The sequence below is a fragment of the Talpa occidentalis genome, unplaced genomic scaffold, assembly GCF_014898055.3.
Source record: "Talpa occidentalis isolate TD23 unplaced genomic scaffold, MPIMG_talOcc4v2.1 talOcc4.1216, whole genome shotgun sequence".
Lineage (NCBI taxonomy): Eukaryota > Metazoa > Chordata > Mammalia > Eulipotyphla > Talpidae > Talpa > Talpa occidentalis.
This window is the reverse complement of record NW_023601231.1, coordinates 1-21,805: the sequence shown is the minus strand read 5'-3', so window position 1 is coordinate 21,805 and position 21,805 is coordinate 1. Positions and strand designations below refer to the sequence as shown.

The 21,805-nt window shown below is 56.3% G+C and overlaps 2 protein-coding genes across 2 annotated transcripts; one reads left to right on the top strand and one right to left on the bottom strand.

Annotated features, from left to right (window-relative positions):
* Positions 1-454: 454 nt before the first annotated feature.
* On the bottom strand, positions 455-6,725 carry LOC119242609 (ubiquinone biosynthesis protein COQ4 homolog, mitochondrial; the record flags this gene model as incomplete). Its single annotated transcript, XM_037508142.2, has 6 exons — positions 6,656-6,725; positions 6,449-6,580; positions 5,397-5,493; positions 4,807-4,909; positions 1,059-1,188; positions 455-548 (listed from the first exon to the last, which is right to left on the bottom strand). Coding segments are annotated over exons 1-6 (626 nt in total), but the record flags the coding sequence as incomplete, so codon positions are not given.
* A 397-nt stretch (positions 6,726-7,122) lies between these two features.
* On the top strand, positions 7,123-16,111 carry LOC119242608 (pseudouridylate synthase TRUB2, mitochondrial-like). The gene is made up of 8 exons (XM_037508141.2): positions 7,123-7,292; positions 7,622-7,753; positions 8,483-8,557; positions 9,545-9,606; positions 10,604-10,685; positions 12,835-12,907; positions 13,430-13,566; positions 14,331-16,111. Exons 1-8 carry the CDS (start codon positions 7,184-7,186, stop codon positions 14,666-14,668), a joined length of 1,008 nt encoding a protein of 335 aa, XP_037364038.1. The 5' UTR covers positions 7,123-7,183; the 3' UTR covers positions 14,669-16,111.
* The last annotated feature ends 5,694 nt before the right edge of the window (positions 16,112-21,805 follow it).

The following is a 21,805-nucleotide window of genomic DNA, read 5'->3' as shown; positions in this document are numbered from 1 at the left end:
CCTCAGGGGCTGCTCCCAGCGCCGCTCATAGTACAGGTTGAGGACACTCGGGGCTCGGCGCCCGCTCTGAACTGCCCATGGGATCAACTCCGAGACCAGCACTTGCAGGCTCCTGCGGGCAGCACAGGGAAGTGAAGACAGGAGGCTTCGGGGGCGGGGGCGGGCATGCCATGAGCCCCGGTGGGTGTGCGCCTCCCAGGGCAGTCCTCACATGCTCACGTCGTTATCCCCCCACTCAAATGAGGAACCCGAAGCCACAAGTCGTGAACAGCCCAGCGCATGAGGAAGTGCCAGGCTTCCTACTCCTGAAACAATGCTAGAAACATCCAGGCTGCACTTGCTCCCCGGAGACCCGGCCAGGCCAATTTTAGCTCTCTCCATCCTCTCTCCCCCGCTTCCTGGAGAACCCCTGCCTGGCCCCCAGCCCCTGGCCCCTGGCCCCTTGAGGACTTACTGGGCACTGAGACGGATCGGTCCAAAGAGCGCACCCAGGATGCACATGGGCAGGCCCGTCTGGACAGCCTCAAACCACTTCACCACGATCTCCCCTGCGGGCAGGATGAGGAGTGGGTGGGAGGTGAGCAGAGGTCAGGAGAGGCCAGCAGTGCTCCCAGCATGGCACTGCAGGCGTCCGCTCCTCTCTGGTCTCTCCCCAGGGCCAGCTTTGCCCAGTCTGGCCATGCTGGGCCTGGGACACTTGGCTGGAGGTGGAGGGAAGGGCCCAAGGAACAGCCTGAGGGGAGAAGGGCCAGCGAGGGAGCCTCGGGTCAGAAAGCAGAGGACTCCACAGGCCAGGCAGCAGCGTGTGGACTGTTTCCCACAGGCCTCAGGGGCTGCTGAGCGCTTCCCAAGCAGGGGAGCACATGGCAGGGACCCCGGTCCCGAGCAGTTGCCATGTCTGTGTCGGAGCGTGAAGAGGCTGTGGGGCCGGAGGAGAGGACGTGCCCGGCACTGATGTGAGATGTTCAGAAGAGGCAGTACCGAGCCAGCCCTGGGCAGGGTCCCTGGCCACCCCCTACACCCCCCCACGCCCCGCCCCACCCGGCCTGGGCTCTCACCCAGCATGTTGGTGGGCATCCCCAGCAGCGTGTGCAACAGGTCGTGCACCTCCCGGTACCGCTGGATCACGTACGCCAGCTCTTCGTCATCCACGAAGCGGGTGGGTGCCCGGGTATCTGGGGAGACCCTCTGACAACCGTGAAGCTCCCCTAGACCCCTTCCCAATAGTCCCTGGGCCCCGCTGGCCAACCTCCCCTGGACTGTCCACCACTGCCACCAAGCTCACACCCTGCCCGTGGGCAGCAATGTGGAGGGCGCCCCCTCCCACGCAGGCATAGAGTATGTGGCCTGTTGAGGTTCAGGCTGAAGAAACACGGAGTGTGTGTATGGGGGGAGCAGAGGTTGGTTAATGGGGACAGAGTTTCCGCTTCACCAGAAAACCTCTGGAGATTGACAGCCATGCAAGGTCCTTACCAGCCCAGCCGCACAGTGAGAAATGGCAGATTTTGTTAGTTTTAAACTTACAATCGGAAAAAGAAAACAAAGCAGCCCCCCCCCCCCCAAAGGGGGTGGGGGGGGGGGGGGGAAAAAAAAAAACCCCTCCCCCCTTGGGGGGCCTTGGGGTGCGGTGCTCCCAGCCCAGGGTGCTCTCTCACCACCCTCAGCTTCACCTGACAATTCCTACTGATTCACCCCGCACGACCTGGTTTAACGCCGCTCCGTGTGGGCTGTCCCTGAGGATGGACCGGGCACGCGTTCCAGCCTCTGCAGCCTCCCTGCCTTTTGGGGGCACTCGACATGGCTGCCTGGGATGTCTAGTGTGGGGGATTGTCTCCTAAGCCTGCGCAGACCCCTACAGCTGCCACGGGCCTCTTGGGGTGACAAGGGGAGCCTTGCAAGGTGACAAGGGGAGCGGTGCTGCGTGTGAAAAACACATCCTCGCTGCTGGAGGCTTAGTACGAAGACAAAATGTGAAACAGACAAAACGTAAAGATATCTGCATCTCGAGATGGTCATGTGCTAAGATGTGTTCGGGTAAACAAAACAGGCCATGGAGTGAACTCCACCTGTTTCTTGTTGCTTTCACTGACGTGGCGGGCGGAGGAGCTAAATGATTTATGTGGCCTGTGTGTGTCCCGGGGGCCTGTCAGCGGCACAGGGGCTGGGCTGGCTGTTTTGCTCACTGTTGTGTCTCCAGGGTCTGGTGAGTGACCCCTAAACGCAGGGGTCTAAGGCCAGTCCCACCCACTGCCTCTCTGAGTCCTCCGTTGCACCCAGGAGTGGGTACAGCCTGGTCTTCCTGTTCCCAAAGTACAGCCACAGGCTGCGAGAGGTAGAGGCACGGGGTGTCCTCACTGTCAGGGGCTGGGCTCAGGTCTGCAGCCTCACTGGGCCCCAGGCCAGCTTTCATCAGTAGCGTCCCACCTGTGTGGGTCTGCTACGCCTAAGCAGCCTGTTCGGCCACCATTTTGTCACCTATACTTCTAAATCCCAAGCAAGGTCAAAATGGCCCGGTCAGTTAGGTACAGGAGCCCAACTCTGCAAGGTGCCCTTCAAATCAAACAAGAGCTGCTGCACAAAGCTGAAGGTGATCGGAGGGTTGGCAGCGAGTTAACTGAGTCCCTCCTGGTGCCAGCACCCCAGGACATCCCTTGCCTGTGTTCTCGTCCCTCACCCTCAGACCATCTGGGGGGATCCTGCCAGGAGCCTCTGATATAGATAAGAAAATCAAGGCTCAGAGAGCGGAAGCAGCTTGTCCCAGAGCCACTGCTGATCAGATGGCTGAGTCAGCGTTTGAAACAAAGTCGGCTGCATTCCCAAGCCAGTGGCCTAACGTCCATTATTACCAAACCCCAGAAACGCTGTGAAAGATAAATCTTAGGTCCCCTTCCCCCATATATAAGGAATCCGGGTGCAGAGGGGTCCAATGATTTACCCAGGGCCATAAAGCTGGGAAGAGAGGCAGGCCGCTCTAAACTCTAGCCCTGCCGTAATCTTGATGCCACAGGGTGACTCTCCCTGCCGTGCCAGCCTTGGGGCAGGTGCCCTCACTTTGAACCTCAATATGAATCTCTGCTGGGACAAACGTGTCTTTCACATCCTGTGGGCTGCTGGGTTCCGGGCTCCAGAAGTGGCATCAACTTAGGGCTGTCACCACAAAAAGGGCTGACTGGGCAAGGTGCCAGGGAGGTGCTGGTGGTCCCTTCCCCTCCACAGCCACAGGATGAAGGGTTCAGGGCAACTTGAGAAGCCTGTCCCTCCCTGGGTGGCACTTGGGGCAGATCACCCCAACGTGATGAAACAAGTTGGTCCTCATGAAGTCTGAGGGGGAGGGTGTGAAAGGGGGCAGGGGCAGGCGTCAGCGCAGCATGGGGGGCAGAGCGTCTCCGGGACAGTAGCTTCTAGAACAGTATTCTCAACTGTCCACCAGGGAGCATTTGCAAAGTCTGGGGACATCTGTGGCGGCACAGCTTAGTGGCTGAGTGTTACTCAACCTACTGGCCAGGCTGGGTAGGTAGGGGCCAGGGAAGCTGCTCAACATCCTTCAGGGCACAGAACAGCTCCCACAATCGAGCATTATCTGGCCCAAAATGTCATCAGTGTCAGGGTTGAAAAACCCTGTTCTAAAGCAACTTCCACGCATCCTTCGCCTCCTCCAGCCTGGTGGCTCCTGCAGCTGGGCTGGGCCACCGCTTGTCATGGGTGTGTATGTGCGGGGAGTGTGAAGGGGTCCAGCTGTACCCCAAATCCTTTAATAAATTAGATCACATTACTGTCCTGCTCGGAACCCTCCTGGATTTCCTAGTGCTTCTATGACAAAATACAGACCCTTTTCCGCGGCTGCAGGCTCTGGCCCGGCTGACCTTCCAGCCCATTGGCTGCCCCCACCCCCAGCGCACACCTCTAGGCGTGTTGTCCTTAAGCACAGCCTGGCACTGGCGGGAATATTCCTCCTTGCTCTCCTCAGGGCAGGCTCCTCTCTTCTCCCAGGTCTCCTCAGTGGGGCCTCTCCTGACCACCCTGGGAGAAGCGGCCAAGCTCCCACCCCGCCCTTGTCCTGATCACGCTGGCCGGCCTCACCATCTGCTTGATGGATGCGCCACACGGGCAGGCTCTTTGCTGGTTTTATTCCCTGCGTACCAATCATTCTGGCACGTTTTAATTACTGCTAGTATTCTGCCTGAATCCTCATGTGAATTTTCTTATTTTACAGCTTTAATGTCTGCCTCCCTGACTAGAGAATGAGCGCTGTGAGGGCAGGGGCTATCTGGCTAGTGGTTTAGTTCCCCAGCACCTGGAACAACAGCCAGCACAGCACAGGGCAGGCGCTCAACAAAAGGAGTCCCTGAGGAGCTGGGGTTCCCCACCCCAGCCACTATCCTTCCTGCCTTGGGCTGGAGAGTGCCAGTTTTGCCATAGCCAAGAGAGAGAAACACTGTCCCCGGAATAGGGGGACAGAGTGCACCAGCAGTTAAGAACATGATCTGGGTTTGCCTCCATGAACACTGGCTGTGTGAAAGCAGCAAGTTGCTTAACTGCACGGAGTAAGCCTTCTCCTCCATGAAAAGGGGATAATAATAGAACAGACTTGATAGCATGGTTGGAGGCATCTGGCCTGCAGTAAGGGGTTAATAAATGCTGGCCAATATAGTTGATAAAAACGATGTTCACAGCCCATCTGCCTGACCCAAGGAAAATGACAAAGCCTTGGCACAGAGGCTGACAAGCACTCCTGTCCCTGGTGGCAGTCCAGACTCCTCTCTGCCCTTCCTGGTGACCGCAGATGTGCAAAAGCTGGAAACTCACATTCTCATGCAGGAAACGGAGATACTCGCGGCCCAGGGAGCCCTGAGGCAGGCTCTGGAGCTGGCCTAGGTCGAGGGTGGACAGTGAGATCCGGGGGCGTTCCCTGTAGGCAGAAGGGGCACTCAGGTATTGGGAGGGGGCAGAAGAAGCAGGCAGAAGGTCTAGCTAGAGCAAGGCTGCGAGAGGTGAAGGAGTAGCAAGGAAGCCGCAAGCCCTAATGGGACGCCTGTTACTAGCAGGCCGGCGGCAGGAACTGAGCAGATGAGCATGAACTGAGGACATGGCTCCTGCTAGCAGGGCATGTGGTCAGGGTAGTCAGAGGGCACTGCCATGGGGGTGGGAGGTACAGCTAGTACATGTTATAGGAGCTCGGTGAAGGCACAAAGCTCTGTGGAGGCCACTGCATAGCACTACCCAGGGGTTGTCATGCTGTCTATGTGGATGGCACCAGTGGAGCTGGGCAGTGCCCAGTCCCCTGTGCCAAAGTATCAGGATGAGCTCCCTAAGGGAAAGAGTCTGATACAATATGACTCTAGAGAGAGCAGGATCCTAGAGAATGCCCCCAAGCTCCAGGCAGGGCTGGCACCTACTGCAGGATCTGGGCACCCTCTGGATCCCTCCTCATCTGGTCTCTGAGGAGCTTCAGGGCACGGAGTCCAGTGGTCTCCCCTAGAACTGCAACCATGTCTGAAAGGAAAGAAATGGGGACAGGTGGAGGATATGATCCCTCATAAGTTTCCTACCCGACAAAACAGGGATAATGTCCACCTTCACTATGAGGATTCACTCCACACACATAGCAAATCAGACCTCCCAGGGCTCAATATAATCATAGTTATTATTACTGCTGATCTCTCTGGATAAGGTGGCTCTGGCTAGCAGTGTGCTAAGGGGTTTGTAAATCAGAATATCACATCTCTATCAACAAGTACAGGCTTTGGCATCAGTGTTGGGTTGAGCCCAGGTGCAATCATTATCTAGGTGACCTTGCACCAACTTCTTCGCCTTTCCAACTTCTTCAGTGTTCTATGGGGTTAATGTGCAAACTCAACATCACACATACAAAACAGAGCAGTGAGCAGCCAAAAGGAGTGCTTAGTGAGCGCTTTATATGACCATTTTTAATAGGAGCAAAGCTAGAGAATACCAGGATGTTCCATTCATACCTCAGCAAGCATCTATGGAACATATATAAGGTATCAGGCAAAATCCCATGTGCCGCGGACACAGTGGGACATGGTCTCTGACTTCAAAGTTTAATTTCCAGTGGGATGTTATCATTTGATGGGTGCTTACGAATCATCTGTTTAGTACAGAGGTTCTCAATGTGGCCGGATGACAGAATCTGCCGGAAAGTAGTTTAAAAAGGCAGGAGCTCAGATCCACGGTCCTTCCTCCCCCCTCCCCAGGCCGGCGAATTGGGATTGAGTGAGTTTAGAATGGAACCCGCGGCTGGCATTTCCATGAGCACAGCGGGTGCCGCAGAAGTGCCGCCAGCCGGGGCGCCCAGACCTGGCCTACTCTGCAGACACCCACGGGAAACGGGCTTTGACAGAGGTCGGGAGCGGCCCAGTCTTCGAGGCCAGGGCGTGCCCGGAGCCCTGGCTTCCCCAACGCGGCGGCCGGGCGCCGGTGGCTTTACCGTGGCGATACGGGTCGCAGAGCGCCATTCCCGCGGAGCCGGCGGCCAGCAGCGCCTTCTGCAGCGGGGAGGTGGGGATGTGCTCGGGGTAGAGCAGGCCGGCGCCTCGGCTGGCGGCGCGGAGCGGCGCGTCTGCGGGGCAAGAAGAAGGCGGGGGTCAAAGGCGCCCGGCGCCCCCAGCCCTCCCCCCAAGCCGCGGCCACTCGCCTGCAGCCGGCCCCGGGCGGCCCCGGAGGGGGCGGAAGGGGCGCAGGGCCCGGCGCAGCAGCGTCGCCATGGCAGCCGGCGCTCGGCGAGTCAGCTGGGGCGCAGGCGCCGCGAGGGTGACGTCCCGACTGCGCTGGCGACGAAGCGCCGGAGGCACCAAAAGGGCTCGCGCTGTACTCCGCGGAGCGGGCGCTTTGGAGGGGGGAAGTCGTGGCCGGGCAGGCAAGGGCGCTTTCGCTCAGTGTGAGAAGGCGACCTGTGCCTCATCGGCTCCATCGATATAACATTCTCCCATTGCCCAGAAACGGGCTCCAAAAGGACGTACAAGCGCCGCTTACTTTGGGGCTCGGCGCCGGACCCTACTTCCTTCTCCCCAGCATGTTTTCCCCCGAGGACAATAAGACGGGACCCTCTTCCGGCGGGGGCAGCATGGCGGCGCCCATAGTAGGTACCACATTGGGGGTAGGACCGTACGGCACTTCCGTGCAGGTCCAGCTTTAACACGGGCGCCGGCCGCGGGCTCGGGGCATGGGGTCCGCCTGCCTGGCGCGACTTCACGGGCTCTTCGCGACCTACAAGCCCCCGGGACTAAAATGGGAGCACGTGCGGGATACCGTGGAGCTGCAGCTTCTGAAGGGTGAGAGCCTCGAACCAGGCGCGCCATCCCGCGCCGCTTCTCGGCCGTTCTGGGAAATAAAGTCACGTGACCAGGTCTCCGGGACTGGACGTTTTGCTAATCCTCCGTTTCTCAATCTCCGTTGCTCCTCGCTTGCTCCTGTGCTCAGGCTGGTAAACAGACTCAGTATTGCTCGTTGTCATAAGCAGCTGAGTCAGGATCTGAACCCGGGTCTGTTTTCTGACCGCTGCGGGCTGGCGTCTGTCGTCAGCCTCTCCAGGCCCTCCCTGGAGTGTGGAGTGCGGCCCCCCGGTGTTCAGACGCGATGTTCTCTACCTGTGTGTGCTCAGGTCTCAATGCTGGGAAGCCTCCTGCCCCTAAACAGCGTGTTCGGTTTTTGCTGGGCCCTGTGGAAGGCAGCGAAGAGAAGGAGCTGACCCTCACGGCCACCAGCGTGCCCAGCCTCACCGACCATCCCCTGGGTAAGGCACATTTAGGCAGGGAGGGGGTGCCACGACCCGGGAAGTCACAGCCCAGAGTGAGTGTCGGTGCTCATGCTCCACTGTCCCGGTGCTGAAGGGTCACAGTGGGCCTGAAGTATTTGACCAGGGACTGGGCCTATTTTCCTGGAAAGAGCCAGATAGTAAAGTATTTGAGACTTTGTAGTATCTTAGACCACGTGATTTCTGTTGCAGTTGCTAAATTCTGTCATGGTCCCACAAAAACAACTGTAGCCAATATTAGTGAGCTATAATAAAGCTTTATTTATGTCATTATTACTGATATTTCTGTATTTCATGTAATTTTCATACAGCACTAGGTATACTCTGAATATTCTCTGAATCACTGAAAAGGCATTAAAAAAAATACATCTTAACTCATGGACCACAAAGAAAAAAAACGCTGATTTTGGTTTGGGATTCAGCCTGTGGACTGACTCCTTCGCTATTTTGGGAGTGACTGTGGGAAGCCTCTCACACGAAGGAGGGTGTGGGTGGGGAGGGTGATTGCCAGGGTAATCTGGGGTTGCCCTTTCTCTAGGCTCAGGGAACTGAGGAAATATTCTAGACCCCAGATTCCATGATGGGGAAGCCTGTGAGTCCCTGTTTTGGACTCTTAAGATGCTACATTCTAGGAATGAGGTCCCTGTACAGCCCAGAGCCATCCTGGAACTGGATTTGTTGAGGAAAGGAGCCTTTGTCTCTTTCCAGTACGTGGACCAGCATTCACCCACCTGAAGATTGGTGTGGGACACCGGCTGGATGCCCAGGCTTCAGGGGTGCTTGGTAGGTGATGTGGTGAGCCTGGGGAGGGAGACAGATAGGGGCTTGGGGGAAGATCGGGCAACTCCCAGGAGCCCAGTCCCCTTCTAAGCCGACAGCCACTTCACACCACTGTCCTCCCTGAATCCGGTCCAGGTCTGAGATGACTGGTGGGTGCCACCTGCATCCAGTGAGTCATGCATCTCACAGGTGGGAAGCCCTCTGGGGCACGTACTCACCGCAGCTACTCCCTAGGTAGATGATGTTGATTTCATGGATGAAGGAAATAAGGCTCAAGAGCTTAGAGGACGTGTCCTGGGTCGCGTGGCTAGTGAATGCCCCTGGTGCAGAGAGGGAAAACTCATTACCCGTGTGGGGTAACCAACTGCGTGACTCTGGCCTATTAGCCAGGGTCTGGCTGTCGCTAGGTCTGGACACACAAAGCCCCGAGTCATGAGCCATCTGTGTCCCAGGGTCAGGCGGAGGTCACATCCTGCCTGTGCGACACTCAGTCCTCTTGTCTCGCTTCCGGGGACACAGCCGCCAGACGTGAGCTCATGCCTCCGCTCCACTCCCCTCCCTGAGTGCATGGAGGCTGGGGAATGGCAGGCAGGGCCCTGTCTGGAGGGCCCTTCCTTTGTGCTGACTGTACAAGCTCAGCCTTGGCCACACCCAGGGGGGTCAGACAGGACTTTTCTCCCACTTTGCTGATGGGGCACCTGAGGCCCGGGGAGGATGTAGGACATACTTAGTGCCACCCGGCAGAGACGAAAGGCTCTGACTTGCATGCTTCAATGTCCCCCGGGAGGCTTGCTAAGGACCCCAGCCCCCGCCCCAGCTATGGGTAGGCCCAGCCGCCTGCTTATGCATATATGTGCCGCCAGCCCTTAGAAGAGGCCCTCCTTGTCCTCTTGCGGCCTCCGAAGTGTGGGAGATGGGGGTGGGGATGGGGACGGGGGCGGGGGAGGGAGGAGGGGGAGCCAGGTGTGAGCTGAGGCTGGTGCCTTTCAGTGCTCGGCGTGGGACGTGGACGCAGGCTCCTCACCGACATGTACAACGCTCACCTCACCAAGGTACAGGGCCTGGGGGCCGGCCGGCTGCCTGTCCTTTGGGTCTCCCTGGGGGTCCCCGCAGGATTCTGAAACGGGTCATCCGCAAGCTTAATAACGGCCGTGTGCTAGAGGAGGCGGACGGTCACAGACTAGTGACTGTCAGCGTGTTTGCCTTCAGACCCCTGTGTGGAGGCCGCACGGCGCCCCTGTGAGTGGGCCTGTTGCCAGTCCATTTCACAGACGAGCTCACTGAGGCACGGATGAGGGGTCGCTTGCTGAGGGGCAGGCCTGGTATTTGAACCTGGATCCATCCAGCCGCAGAAGCTGGTCAGGACATTCCTCCATTCTCTCCCTGAGACTGGATGGGGACGGCAGCTCGGGGCCAGGGAGCTGGCGCCCAGGCCGGGCTGTGGAGCTTGCCCCGCGCGCATGTGTGGGAGCCTCTCCCGAGGCCCTTGTTCTTCGTGGCACAAGTGCAAAGCCAGGTGGCTTCCACTCAAAACCCAGCTTCTGCCGTCTGGCCCGGGGTGGCTCGCTCACCACTTCTGTGCCTACGTTCCTTCTTTCACACGGGAGTGGGGAGAGTCTCTCCTCTGTAGAGTCACTTTGGAGATTAAATTTGTGGCCACGCGTAAGACATGAGCACAGTCACTGGCACGGGGTAAAGGCCCAGTGTCCCTGTCCTTGGCTTGCTGTTGTCATCACTGTCCCGGCTAGGGCAGAGCAGTTAGCCCCACGGGTGCATTCAGCGGATGGGCAGGGCGTGCCAGGAGGGCCCAGCACGGTGAGGCTCACGGCAGTGGCGGCATAGGTGGCCGGGGGTGGCCGTCAGCACTGCAGCCGGCTGCCAGGGGCTATTCCTGGGACAGTCTAGGGTCCTTCCCCAGAGGCAGTGGGACAGGGCTGAGCCCAGAGCTCCCTGGGGGAGACCCTACAGCCCTCACCCCGGCAGCAGCATAGCACCGCATGGGTGTGAGGCTTGGGGGGGCCCTGACCACCTCTCCCCCTGTCCTGGCAGGACTACACGGTGCGTGGCCTCCTGGGCAAAGCCACCGATGACTTCTGTGAGGACGGGCGGCTGCTGGAGAAGACGACCTACGGTGAGCGTGTGTGGGCTGGGCCTGGCCACTGTCCCCGTGTCGCCTCACTCCTCGGCCACGCTCAGATGCGCCACGCTCAGGCTGGCCACGGGGGACTGTCCTCCAGGAACACTCTGGGCTCCCCCCATTGCCTTCTCATTTGGCTAACATGTCTCTGCCCGGGAAAGCTTCTCCACCCCCTGCTTGGACTGATGGGCTCTCAGAAAGCAATGAACTAGCGATGATATAAACGGGTCCCCCCAGCCCATCACCCCTGAGGGCAGGACTGCTTGGCTCCACTCCTGTGGTCACACAGCTCAGGGTCCTGGAGGTGGGAGGTGCTTGTGGGCATGGATGGGTGGGGGGTAGATGGGAGATGGACTGATGGGTGGGTGGGGGTGGATAGAAAGATGGTTGGGGGGATGGGAGTGAATGGGCGGGTGCGTGGTGGGCAGGGGAGGGATAGATGGGGGTGGATGGGTGGGGGTGAATGGCTAGCGGATGAGTAGGTGATGGATGGTTGGCTTCCTCCACTCACTCCATGTTCTGTGGGACCCCAGAGGATCTACCGCTTTTACGTGGTTGACACGTTTTTTGAGTACCGGCCGAGCGCCAGGCTCTGGGGACAACACACAGCGAGTCAGGTGGGGTCTCGGTGAGCTCACAGCCTATCGGGGAGAACACACACTCCTTTGCGTCCTCTGTGGGAAATTTAAAACGTGTCAAACAACACTAGGTGCTTGTGCACATAGGTCTGTGTCCACATCCAGAGAATGTCTAAGAACAACCACCATGTCACGTTTCTGGGAGGGAGGAAGCAGAATTTGGAGGAGGGGAAATGTTGTGGGTGCTGATCTCAATTTCTTAAGCTTTCTATATCAATTATATAATAAAAGAATTACATAAAAGTCAAAGAGAATTAGGTGCTGGGAAAGACACCCAGCACCTAAAGACCCCCAGGTGCAGAGTGGCGGGCAGGAGGGAAAAGCCACATGCTCAGGAGGGCTTCCTGGAGGAAGTGGCATATGCTCTGGGCTATAAATTGGGGGCAGGTGGGAGTGGGGAGAAGGCAGCAGCAGGTACATTCCAGGTAACGCCATGAGTGAAACCAGACACAAGGGGTGAGCGACCTAGGCCTTCTGACCAGGCAATCCTCAGTCACCACAGCTGCCCCTGGCGCTCTGGCATCCGTGCCCCTGGGCCCTCAGATCAGCTGGCCTCCCAGCAGAGCTTGCTCGTGTCCCCAGGCTTTGCTGCGGGCTGACCCATCGTCACTCCATGGGGCCGGCAGGCAGAGCCCTCCCACTCCTGCCGCCTGTTTCTCTGTTCAGAGAGATGGCATCCTCCCTCCTGCGGACCCTTGCAAAAAAGCCCCACTCTGGGGCTCAGGACATCTGACACAGCCTGTTGCACAGTCACATTATGTCTTTGAGCCTCCAGAGGGTTTTTTTGTTTGTTTGTTTTTTCCCCCTGTGGTAATGTTACAACACTGTACAGGTGCCAGGAGTATGATTTTCTCAGCACGCCCACCACCAAATGTCCACTCACCAGCTACCACCTAACCAGCGGCTCCTCCCGCTCCTGTCCCCTGTCCCTCTGGCCACCACCTTTCTATTGTCAGAGGCGATGGGTTTGTTTTGTCTTTGTTTTCTTTATATTCCACAAGAATAGTGGAATCATTTGGTGTTTGTCTTTGTCCTGGCTTGTTTCACGTCGCATCATCTCCAGGCCCATCCTCATCACAACTGGCAGGGTGTCATCTTTTTGACAGCTGAGTAGTACTCCAGCGCAGGTGTGCACCGCGCCCTCTGCGAGCGTGCCTCTGTCGATGGGTACTTGAGCCGTCTTCATACCTTGGCCTTTGTGAATGAACGTAAGGGGACATATGTCTTTGGAAGTTAGTGTTCTCATAGTCCAGAAGAGGTTCTTGGCCTGGAGTCTGTGAGCCCCTTGAAAATGTCCTCAGGATATTGAGTTTCTGGGTATCGTGTGAAAAGAGACGCCAGTGTCTTAACAGTAGTCCACCCCATGACGGGAAGCCTAGGGCCTGGGGGTGTCCTGCAGCCCCTTCCAGGTTCCAAGGATGAGGCTGGCTCGGGGGAGGGGAGTTTGCCAGTTTGTCACTCATCCTCAGCGGGCACCTCTGTGCCTCCCCTCCCCTGCTCTCCAGACCATGTGACCAGAGAGAAGCTGGATCGAATCTTGGCTCTGATCCAAGGCTCCCATCAGAAGGCCCTGGTGATGTAAGTGGGGCCTGACCTACACCTCCCTGAAAGGGGCTCTCAAGTTGGTGCCAGAAGAGCAAGAAGTGCCCACAGGCTCCTGTGGGCTCTGCCCACCTGGATAATTCCACAGGTCCTCAGAGCCCGGGACCAGACTTGAGCCAGGCGCCCCTGCCACAGCCTACAGAGGAGTTTCTGTATGTGGGTCTTAGGCCAGCGCCTGGGGAGGCCGAGGGGAACCAGAGACCCCGGCTGTCCTAAGGGGCCTGGGAGCCAGGGCGGGGGCTCTGAGCCAGGGTCTGGCACCTCGTAGCGCACGGAGCTGGGAGTAGTCAGCATGTGTGGGACTGCTGAAACCAGGAAAGGGCAGAGGAGGGCACAGCCTGCCGTGGGCACAGGTGAGAAGGCTGCTGCAGTGGGGGCTGGAGGGGCAGGAAGATGGAAAGCGAATGATGAGCTTTAAGAGTAGGGGCAGGGCCAGAGCGGGCAGGGCCGAGCTCCCCGCCTGCACCAGCCTCTCACCTCACCCCTCCCGATCCCCAGGTACTCCAACCTCGACTTGCAGACCCAGGAGGCCTATGAGATGGCCGTGAGGGGCCTGATCCGGCCCATGAGCCCATCCCCGATGCTGGTCACCGGCATCCGCTGCCTCCACTTTGCACCTCCAGAATTCCTCTTAGGTAAGTAAGCTGCTGGGGAAGTAGGGGCTGTGCGGTGGGTCCCAGGGTTTGGGGAGTTGCAGCGGAAAGCCCAGGCAGGGGCTGGCACCTGCCAGTGCTGTGCTGTCCACCACAGCCCTGCGGCCTCTGCCTTTCCAGCCTGGGACCAGTCCGGCCGCCAGGAGCCCATTGAGCAGATGTCACCAGGTCACCCCTTAAAGCCGGACCTCGACGAAGTTATACTTGCCGGCTTGCTTCCAGGCCTGCCCCGTTTCCAGCTGTCGTGGGCCCTTGGGCGCCAACCACTCACGCTCCCAGTCCTGCCCAGTGCAGCCCCCCATTAGCTCTGTCCTTTTGTCTGCTCCCCGCCACCGCATTCATCCCTGTTGGATGTCTGTGAGGGCGAGGGCTCCTTTTCTGGAGCCTTCTGACGCTGAGCACCTGGTGCAAATCCTTTGTTACTGCTCACAAGCGCCCAATTCACAGATGAGTAAGCCAAGTCTTAGAACTGGGCTTCTCAAACTTTAACTCACCCACAAAGCAGGTATCTTTTTAAAAGGCGAGTTCTGACTCAGCAGGTCTGGGTGGCGCTGAGCCGGCATGTCTGACCAACTTTCGAGGGGTGCTCGCAGGCTGGCCTTGGGCTGCACTTTGATCAGCAAGCCCTGTGCACAGAGGCTTCTTGCTATGGCTCTTTCAGCCCAGAGATGTCGGTGGGGTGGGGATGGGCTTTAGCCCCCTGGGCCTGTGGCGGGCGCTCACCACCGTCTGTGCTGTGTCTGCAGAGGTGCAGTGCGTGCACGAGACACAGAAGCAGCTGCGGAGGCTGGTGCATGAGATTGGCCTGGAGCTGAAGAGCAGCGCCGTGTGCACCCAGGTGCGGCGGACGCGTGACGGCTTCTTCACACTGGACGATGCCCTGCTGAGGACGCGGTGGGATGTGCACAGCATCCAGGATGCCATCCAGGCTGCAGCCCCCCGGGTGGCAGCGGGGCTGGAGAAGAGCTTGAAGCCTGGGCTGGTTGCCCAGCGGCTCCCCAGGCTAGATCAGCCCCAGGACTCTGAGGGGTCCAGCTCGGCCCTGGGACAGGACAGCTCTCCTGGGCCAGGCCGGGCCGGGTGACCGTGCAGGAGAGCAGGGGAAGCGTTCCTGCACGGGGCATAAAACTGAAACAGGAAGACTGACAGGCTCGGCCCAATCGAAAAGGAAAAACTTCTGGGTGGAAGAAAGGACAATCAAGAAGGGACAGATTGATAAAAATACCGGCAGCGTCTCATGTCCATCAGGCAGGCACAGCTCGTGAGACAGCAGGGGAAACTGACAAAATCAGGCAAAGGACCCGAATTGTGTGTACTGTCCTGTGTATTTTCCCTCACACGTCACATGGCCAGGAGACCAGGAATGTTGATGCTCAACCCCTCCAGTAACACAGGGCATCCAGGTGAAGTGTCTCTGCCTTTCAGCACAGGGGTCGGCACGTCCGGTGGTGGGTGAGCCTCACCCTTTGTGATGTCGGCATCTCCCCAGCCAGGTTAAGTAGTTTGCTGGCTGCATTTATGTAACAATATAGGTCACCATTTCTCCCTCTCTGCCTACCAGGTAAGGGTGCCCCTTCCTCCAGGCCCTGTGGGGGTGACCAGAGATCCAGGGCTCCCTTGAGAAAGGCTCTGACCTCTTCTCCCCTTGAGCACTGGGCTTCTGTGCATTGGGCAAATTTGCCACTAGGATGGGGCACCTTTCCCTTGGGCCTGAGTTCCTGCCAGTGTATTCAACATTCACTCAACAAATGTTTATTTGGTGCCCACTATTTGTCAGATGTTGTAAGAGCTCATCGTACATCAGTCCAGAGGACTGTCCACATACCCACGGCGGGGCGGGGGGTGGGGGCGGCTTAAATAGGGCAGTCTGACCTCCCTGGTGGTGCAAGGGGTTAAGCACCGCACCATGAAGCAATCCGCAGCCTCTGCAGCAAGAGTTCGATTCCCAGCCAGCCAGGGAGCAACACACATGGCACAGCAGACCCCTCCTGTCGTGCCCGCTGGTCCCCTCAGCAGTGTATTTCAGTCAGTCTGACTGTTCTGTTCCCGCTCTTCTGGTCTCTGGTGCAGAGCCCCCACATCTCTGGCCTGTACCCCAGCTCTTGTATGCATAAATAAATAAAATCTTTTATAAAAACCAAGTAAATAGGGCAGTCTGAGAAGGATCGCATGAATGGAGGAGGCAGGCATCCAGCCAGGAGATTATCTGGAGAAAGAAGCCTTGAAGGTGAAGGGAAGAGCCAGCTCCGCTCAAAGGGCATCTGACTTACCGAGGACGGGCTAGTGTTCAGCGTCACTGGCTGGCCTCGCGCCAGTAGAAGAGACGCACCTGAGGGTTTTTCTATCTGAGGCGTGTCCCCTGTTTTCAGGAAGTAGGACTGTGGGCCCCTTGCAACTGACTCAGTTTTACCTCTTCTTTTCCAATGTGGGTTCCTTCTTACTACTTTTTCTTGCTTAATTGCCCTGGCTAGGACGTCTAATAAATCATGCCGCTTACTTCTTCTTTTTTTTTTTTTTTAAAGGGAAATGCAACCTTTTTTTTTTTTTATGATTTTTTTTTTTTTTTAAGATTTATTTATTTATTTATACAAGCACTGGGTACAGTCAGAAGCGTGGGAGGGTGAGAGAATTCACCAGAGCCAGAGCAGGGAGCAGAACAGGCTGAAGGACCAAGGTACACTGCTGAGGGGAGCAGCGGGCGGCAGGAGAGGTCTGCGCCCATGTGGGACCCTCCTCTGGTGGCCGGGGAGCAGCCGGGGATTGAACCGGCGCTGCAGAGGCTGCGGCCAACTTCGCAACCCTGCACTCAACTGCTGCGCCACCGGGGAGGCCCTTACTTCTTTTCTAAGTTGGATGCCTTGTCTCTGACTCAGAATCCAGTGGGGCAGGACCCTGGACAGAGATCTGAACCCTGGTAGTATCATCTGTGCATTTTATTAACCTCACAGGGTGAAGAGTCAGCATGACCGGTGTTTGTTCCTTCAGAGAGGCTGCTTCTCTCGGGCACTTACACCGCCGACTTCAATAGAAGGTAGAAATTGGCTGCTGCACTATTTTCCTGAAAGACTGTGCGAAGCCATCACTGTTTTTCCCAGGGCTGGCCTCGGCGGTCAGCTTCCAGGTGGCTGAAGGGAAGATGATGGTGGCGCAGCCGCTGTTTGCTGAAGGTTTCTGATGGGCCTTCCGTTCACCGTCTCAGCTGCTTCCGCTGCCACCGGTGTGCAGGGTTTTATGACAGCCCGCCTTATGCTCGAGGGATATGTTCCAAGACCCCCCGTAATGCCTGACCTGCTGGTAGCACTAGTATGTTTGCTGCTTTTTTCTTATGCATACATACCCGTGACAAAGTTTATAAATTAGATGCAGGAAGAGTCACAACTACTGATAAAATAGAACAAATGTAAAAATACACTGTAAGGAGAGCTACGTGAAAGTGGTCTGTTTCCCAAATATGTCATATTTCACACTGTTTCACTGTGTGTCATATTTTCAGACCACAGTTAACCACGGAAACAGAAGCCTCAAAAAGCGAAACTGTGGCTAAGCGGCGGGGTGGGGAATGACTGTACCTCCAATTTCAGGGTGAGGAAAGCCGCTCGGGAGAGATAACCCGCCTCACAGAGAGCACACACATTTCAGTAGGACCCTACCCCTCTGGTTTCCCGGCGGGCAGTTGCTCAAGATGTCCCTTTAAACTCAGGCCTCCCGCATCTCTGCCCCGGGCAGAACACAGACCTCAGTACCACGGTCCCGCTGCCAGCTGGGCTGAGCCCACACCGCCCACCTGTGCTTACTCAAGCGCGGTCACTGCCCAGGGCAACCACCTCCTCTTGTTTAGCAGCTCTCAGCCTCTTCCTGTCACCCCCCTCACGTACCCCCCTCCCTCACACCTAAATTCCCAGGGCATTTCATCCCCATTTTACAGATGGGGAAACCGAGGCACCAAAGAGGAACTATTTGCTTGGGCTTCACAGCCAGTCGATGGTAGACTCAAGGTTTGATGGTAGACTCAAGGTTTGAACTCCGTAGTTTGGCTTTGAACCTTCTGCTCTTAATCTCTTTGCCCATGACCTCTCTACCTTGACACTGACCTGAACTCTGCCCAACCCAACTTTGCCCTGGGTGTATCCCCAGCCAGATCTACTGAGACCTTGGAGTCAGGGGAGATAATGGTAATCCGGTCCCATCTTAGCTGGGCCTCAGGTGGGAAGCACATACCCAGGAACCCTCCCTTTTCATAGGTGCTTCTGGGAAACGGCTACTTTAAGAGAAATGCGATAGCAAAGCCAGGTTCCTTGCAGGCATCCCAGTTCTTTTTGCCATTGACCTATCTCTGCATGTGGAAAATTCAGAACAGAGTCAGCAATGGTAGAATCCCTGGGATCCAGTCCAGAGATGGGGAAGCCTGGGTGGGGGCAGAGGTTTGCAAATCTCAGTTCCTTGGAAAAATTAGATAACTGGCACTCAGGGTACACAGGCTTGCACACCATCCCATCTGGGTCCTTAATGGCAAAGAGATTATAAAAGAGGGCTCAGTGTGGCTGATCATGATCTCCTGATTGCCCTAGAGGAGGGGGGTGGGGGGGAACCCTGAGTCACAGCTAAAATATTTAGTCAATATGCAGCCTCTCTGCTGAGAAAACCACCCTAAATCCCTTGGGATCAATCGTTTTCCTTAGTGGGTATCTTTAACCCCAAAGAACTAATGATTGCTAAGTTATACCAAATGTATGATAAGCCACATGAGATTTATAATTTGAGTTGAGCTTTAAAATTTATTTATTTATACAAGCACTGGGTACAGTCAGAAGTGCAGGAGGGTGAGAGAATTCACCAGAACCAGAGTGGGGAACAGAACAGGCAGACTGACGAAATACACTGCTAAGGGGAGCAGTGGGCACGGCAGGAGAGGTCTGTGCGCCATGTGGGACCCTCGCCCGGGGGCCGGGGATCAAACCGGCGCTGCAGAGGCTGCGGGCAGCCTCACAGCCCAGAGCTCAACCACTGCGCCACCAGGGGAGGCCCGAGCTTTAAAATTTAAATTTAGCTATTGAGTTAATCATTTTAAGAAATATTTTTAGGGCCTCCCTGGTGGTGCAAGGGGTTAAATCTCAGCACTATGAAGCTATTGGCAGCCACTGCAGCATGAGTTTGATCCCCAGTCAGGGAGCTGCCCCACAGGCCACAGAAGACCTCTCCTGTCTCCCCGCTGCTCCCCTCAGCAGTGTATTTCAGCAGATCCACCTGTTCTGCTCTCCACTCTGTGTCTGGTGAATCCTCTAACCCCCCCACACCTCTTGCCTACACTCCAGCTCTTGTATACATAAATAAATAAAATAAATCTTAAAAAAACAAAGAAAGAAAATGAACAGTCCTTACTGCCCAGCAAACTACCCTTGAGCACCAGAATCTTCACCCACAAACTCACAGGCCTCCAGGTCTGCCTGCCTGGGAGATGTGGGTACCCTGTGGGTGTGGGAAGGTAACCTGATGCCTATGTGTCTGGCTTTGGCTTGGATAGGACTGGGTGTGAACCTGCACTTGCCCTTTTACTGGTGGGTAATTCATCAGCCTACCAATCTGTAAAAATGGGGCTTAAAGTGGCTCCAACTTGACCTTCTCTGATTCAGAACTGCCCACGTATTGTATTCATTTATTTATTTATTGTGCCCACGTATTAATCATTCTGCTCTGGAGCTGGGCACTTAGCATCAAAGCCCAGACAAGGTCCATATTCTCAAGGAGTTTCTATCACAGGAGGATCAGGTAAGACCCTGGGAAAGATGAGCCCTTGGGAGAAGATCAGGCAGGGTGGGTGCAGCAGAGACTGGGAGCTGCTTTCGCCTGGGAATCTAGGAGGGCCTCTCTGAGACGGTGACATAGAAGCTGAGACCTGGACAGCAGAGCAGTCCATGCGGACATCAGGGGCAAAGTTTTCTAGATAGAAACACAGATCAAGGCCCACAAGTGGTGTGGCCAGCCCAGAGTGGGCAAAAGGGGAGAAGGCTAAGGGTGAAGAAGGGCTAAGGGCCAAGGCCAGACATTCCTACTGGGGTTCAGTGTTGGGCAGACCTAGATGTTGAGGGGCCTGAGGTTCATAGGAGTTGGGAGTTATTAGCTTCTAGTAAACCCACCGGGCGGAGCAGTAACAGTAGGTGTCAGATGGAAGAGAGTGACGTGTTTTTATGCCATGACTTTTCTTTCTTTCCAATTTCTTTAATTTTGACACAGGTGACAAAAACATGGCTAAAGGCTGAAGACAGATGCCAAGTGACAGGCAAATCCACATGACTGCATTTATCTGTGGGCCCTACAGTCATCCATGCATAGGTGAGACATGCAATGGTGGTTGGGGGTTGGGGAGTTGGGGAGTCAGTGTGTAATGGAGACAGGGATTCCTCTTGGGTAAATGTGTATTTTACCAAAGTAACTCAAACAGAGAAACAAAAACCTGTTAAAATAAAAAGCATAGCAGGCCTCCCTGGTGGTGCAGGGGTTAAGCACAGCACTGTGAAGCTGTCCACAGCCTCTGTAGCACTGAGTTTGATCCCCCAGCCAGCCAGGGAGCTACCCACAGGGCGCAGCAGACCTCTCCTGTCTCACCTGCTGCTCCCCTCAGCAGTGGATTTCAGTAAAATCCTTCTGTTCTGCTCCCCACTCTGTCTCTGGGGAATTCTCTCACCCCCTGCACCTCTGGCCTACACCCTGACAGATCCCGAGCCTACCTCCTTATCTCCCTCACCCTGCTCTTCCCACAGACTTCCTCATTCCTGATTACCACAACCCTTCCAGGCACTCAGGTCAAAATCCCAGCTGGTTCCCTTTTCCTCACAGCCCTTGTCCAGCAGCAAGCTCTACCTTCCAGAATCTACCACTTCCCAACACTCACCTGCTTCCACCTTATATCCTATCCCCAGCCCCAGAGGGCAGAGGAATTTAGTGAAGACATGTCAGATCTGGCTACTTTTCTGCTCAGAGCACTCGACAGCTTCCCAGCTCACCCAGGAAGGCAGCCAAGTTCTGCTGCTGCTGGAGAGGCCCCACGGCCGCCCGTTCCTCTCTGCCTTTTCTTCCTTCTCCTCTCCTTCCACCTTCACTTGGCTGGTCCACACTGATTTCCACACTTTCTGGAATACTGACTGCAGTTTTAGGGCTGTCTCCTTGCTGTTCCCCTGCCCAGGCCCCGCCCCCCCCCCCCCCCCCACTGCAGGGATCTTGCTTGCATCCCTAGAGTGTAGAACCATGCCTGAAAAAGGCTTCTCGAATCAAAGAAAGAATGAATGAGTGACTGACTGATGCCCTAGAACGTTGCCCCATTAAAGTCCCACTTGAAGCTGCAAGGCCCTTGCGTCCCCTGGGGACCAGGAACGTGCTTAGGACACAAGTTTCACGGTCCTCGTAAACCAGTGCTGGCTGCCAGTATCTTTATAATCACAAAAGCAGCCTCTCTATCTACCATCACTTGTGAGGTGGCCAAGGCAGGTTATTATTTACCTACTTCACAGACCTGGAAACCAAGGTCTGGAGAGGCAGGAGCCACCAGCTCAGCCTCTTAAGTTTATCTGTACGTGGCATGGCTGCTGAGCTGTCTCTGCTGGGCCAGATAAAAAACAAAGTTAAATAGATTTAAAAAACAAGCCACGGGCCTCCCTGGTGGCGCAAGGGGTTAAGTCTCAGCACTATGAAGCTATCTGCAGCCACTGCAGCACAAGTTCGATCCCCGGCCAGGGAGCTGACCCACAGGGCACAGCAGACCTCTCCTGTCTCTCCACTGCTCCCCTCAGCAGTGTATTTCAGTCGATCCTCCTGTTCTGTTCCCCACTCTGTCTCTGGTGAATCCTCTCACCCACCCACCCCCACCCCCCGTACCTCTGGCCTACACTCTAGCTCTTGTATGCATAAATAAATAAATCTTAAAAAAAAAAAAAAGCCAGAAACTATGCCCACTACCTATAAACATTTAATTTCCTCAACATCTTTCCCTTGGAGCCCCTTAGCACGAGGCGGGGGCACAGGCAGAGATGGGCTGGATAGGAGGGCTGATGTTAGTCACTCCAAAGAAGTTTGTCTGGAAGAGAAGGATCGGGGTGCTGGTGGGGCGGCAGAGGGTGACTCAGAGAGACAAGCTCAGGTGGGTGGTGGGTGTGATTGCTGGGACACGGCTGGCCTGGGGCCTTAATCCACCTGTGGTAGCAGCGCAGCCTCCCCTCAAGGTCACCCC

Excerpts from the sequence above, each read along its gene's own strand:
- LOC119242608 (XM_037508141.2), top strand. The coding sequence starts at position 7,184 with ATGGGGTCCGCCTGCCTGGCGCGACTTCACGGGCTCTTCGCGACCTAC. Across the intron at positions 10,686-12,834 it reads GCTGGAGAAGACGACCTACG|ACCATGTGACCAGAGAGAAG; the intron begins GTGAGCGTGTGT and ends CCTGCTCTCCAG. Across the intron at positions 12,908-13,429 it reads CATCAGAAGGCCCTGGTGAT|GTACTCCAACCTCGACTTGC; the intron begins GTAAGTGGGGCC and ends CCCGATCCCCAG.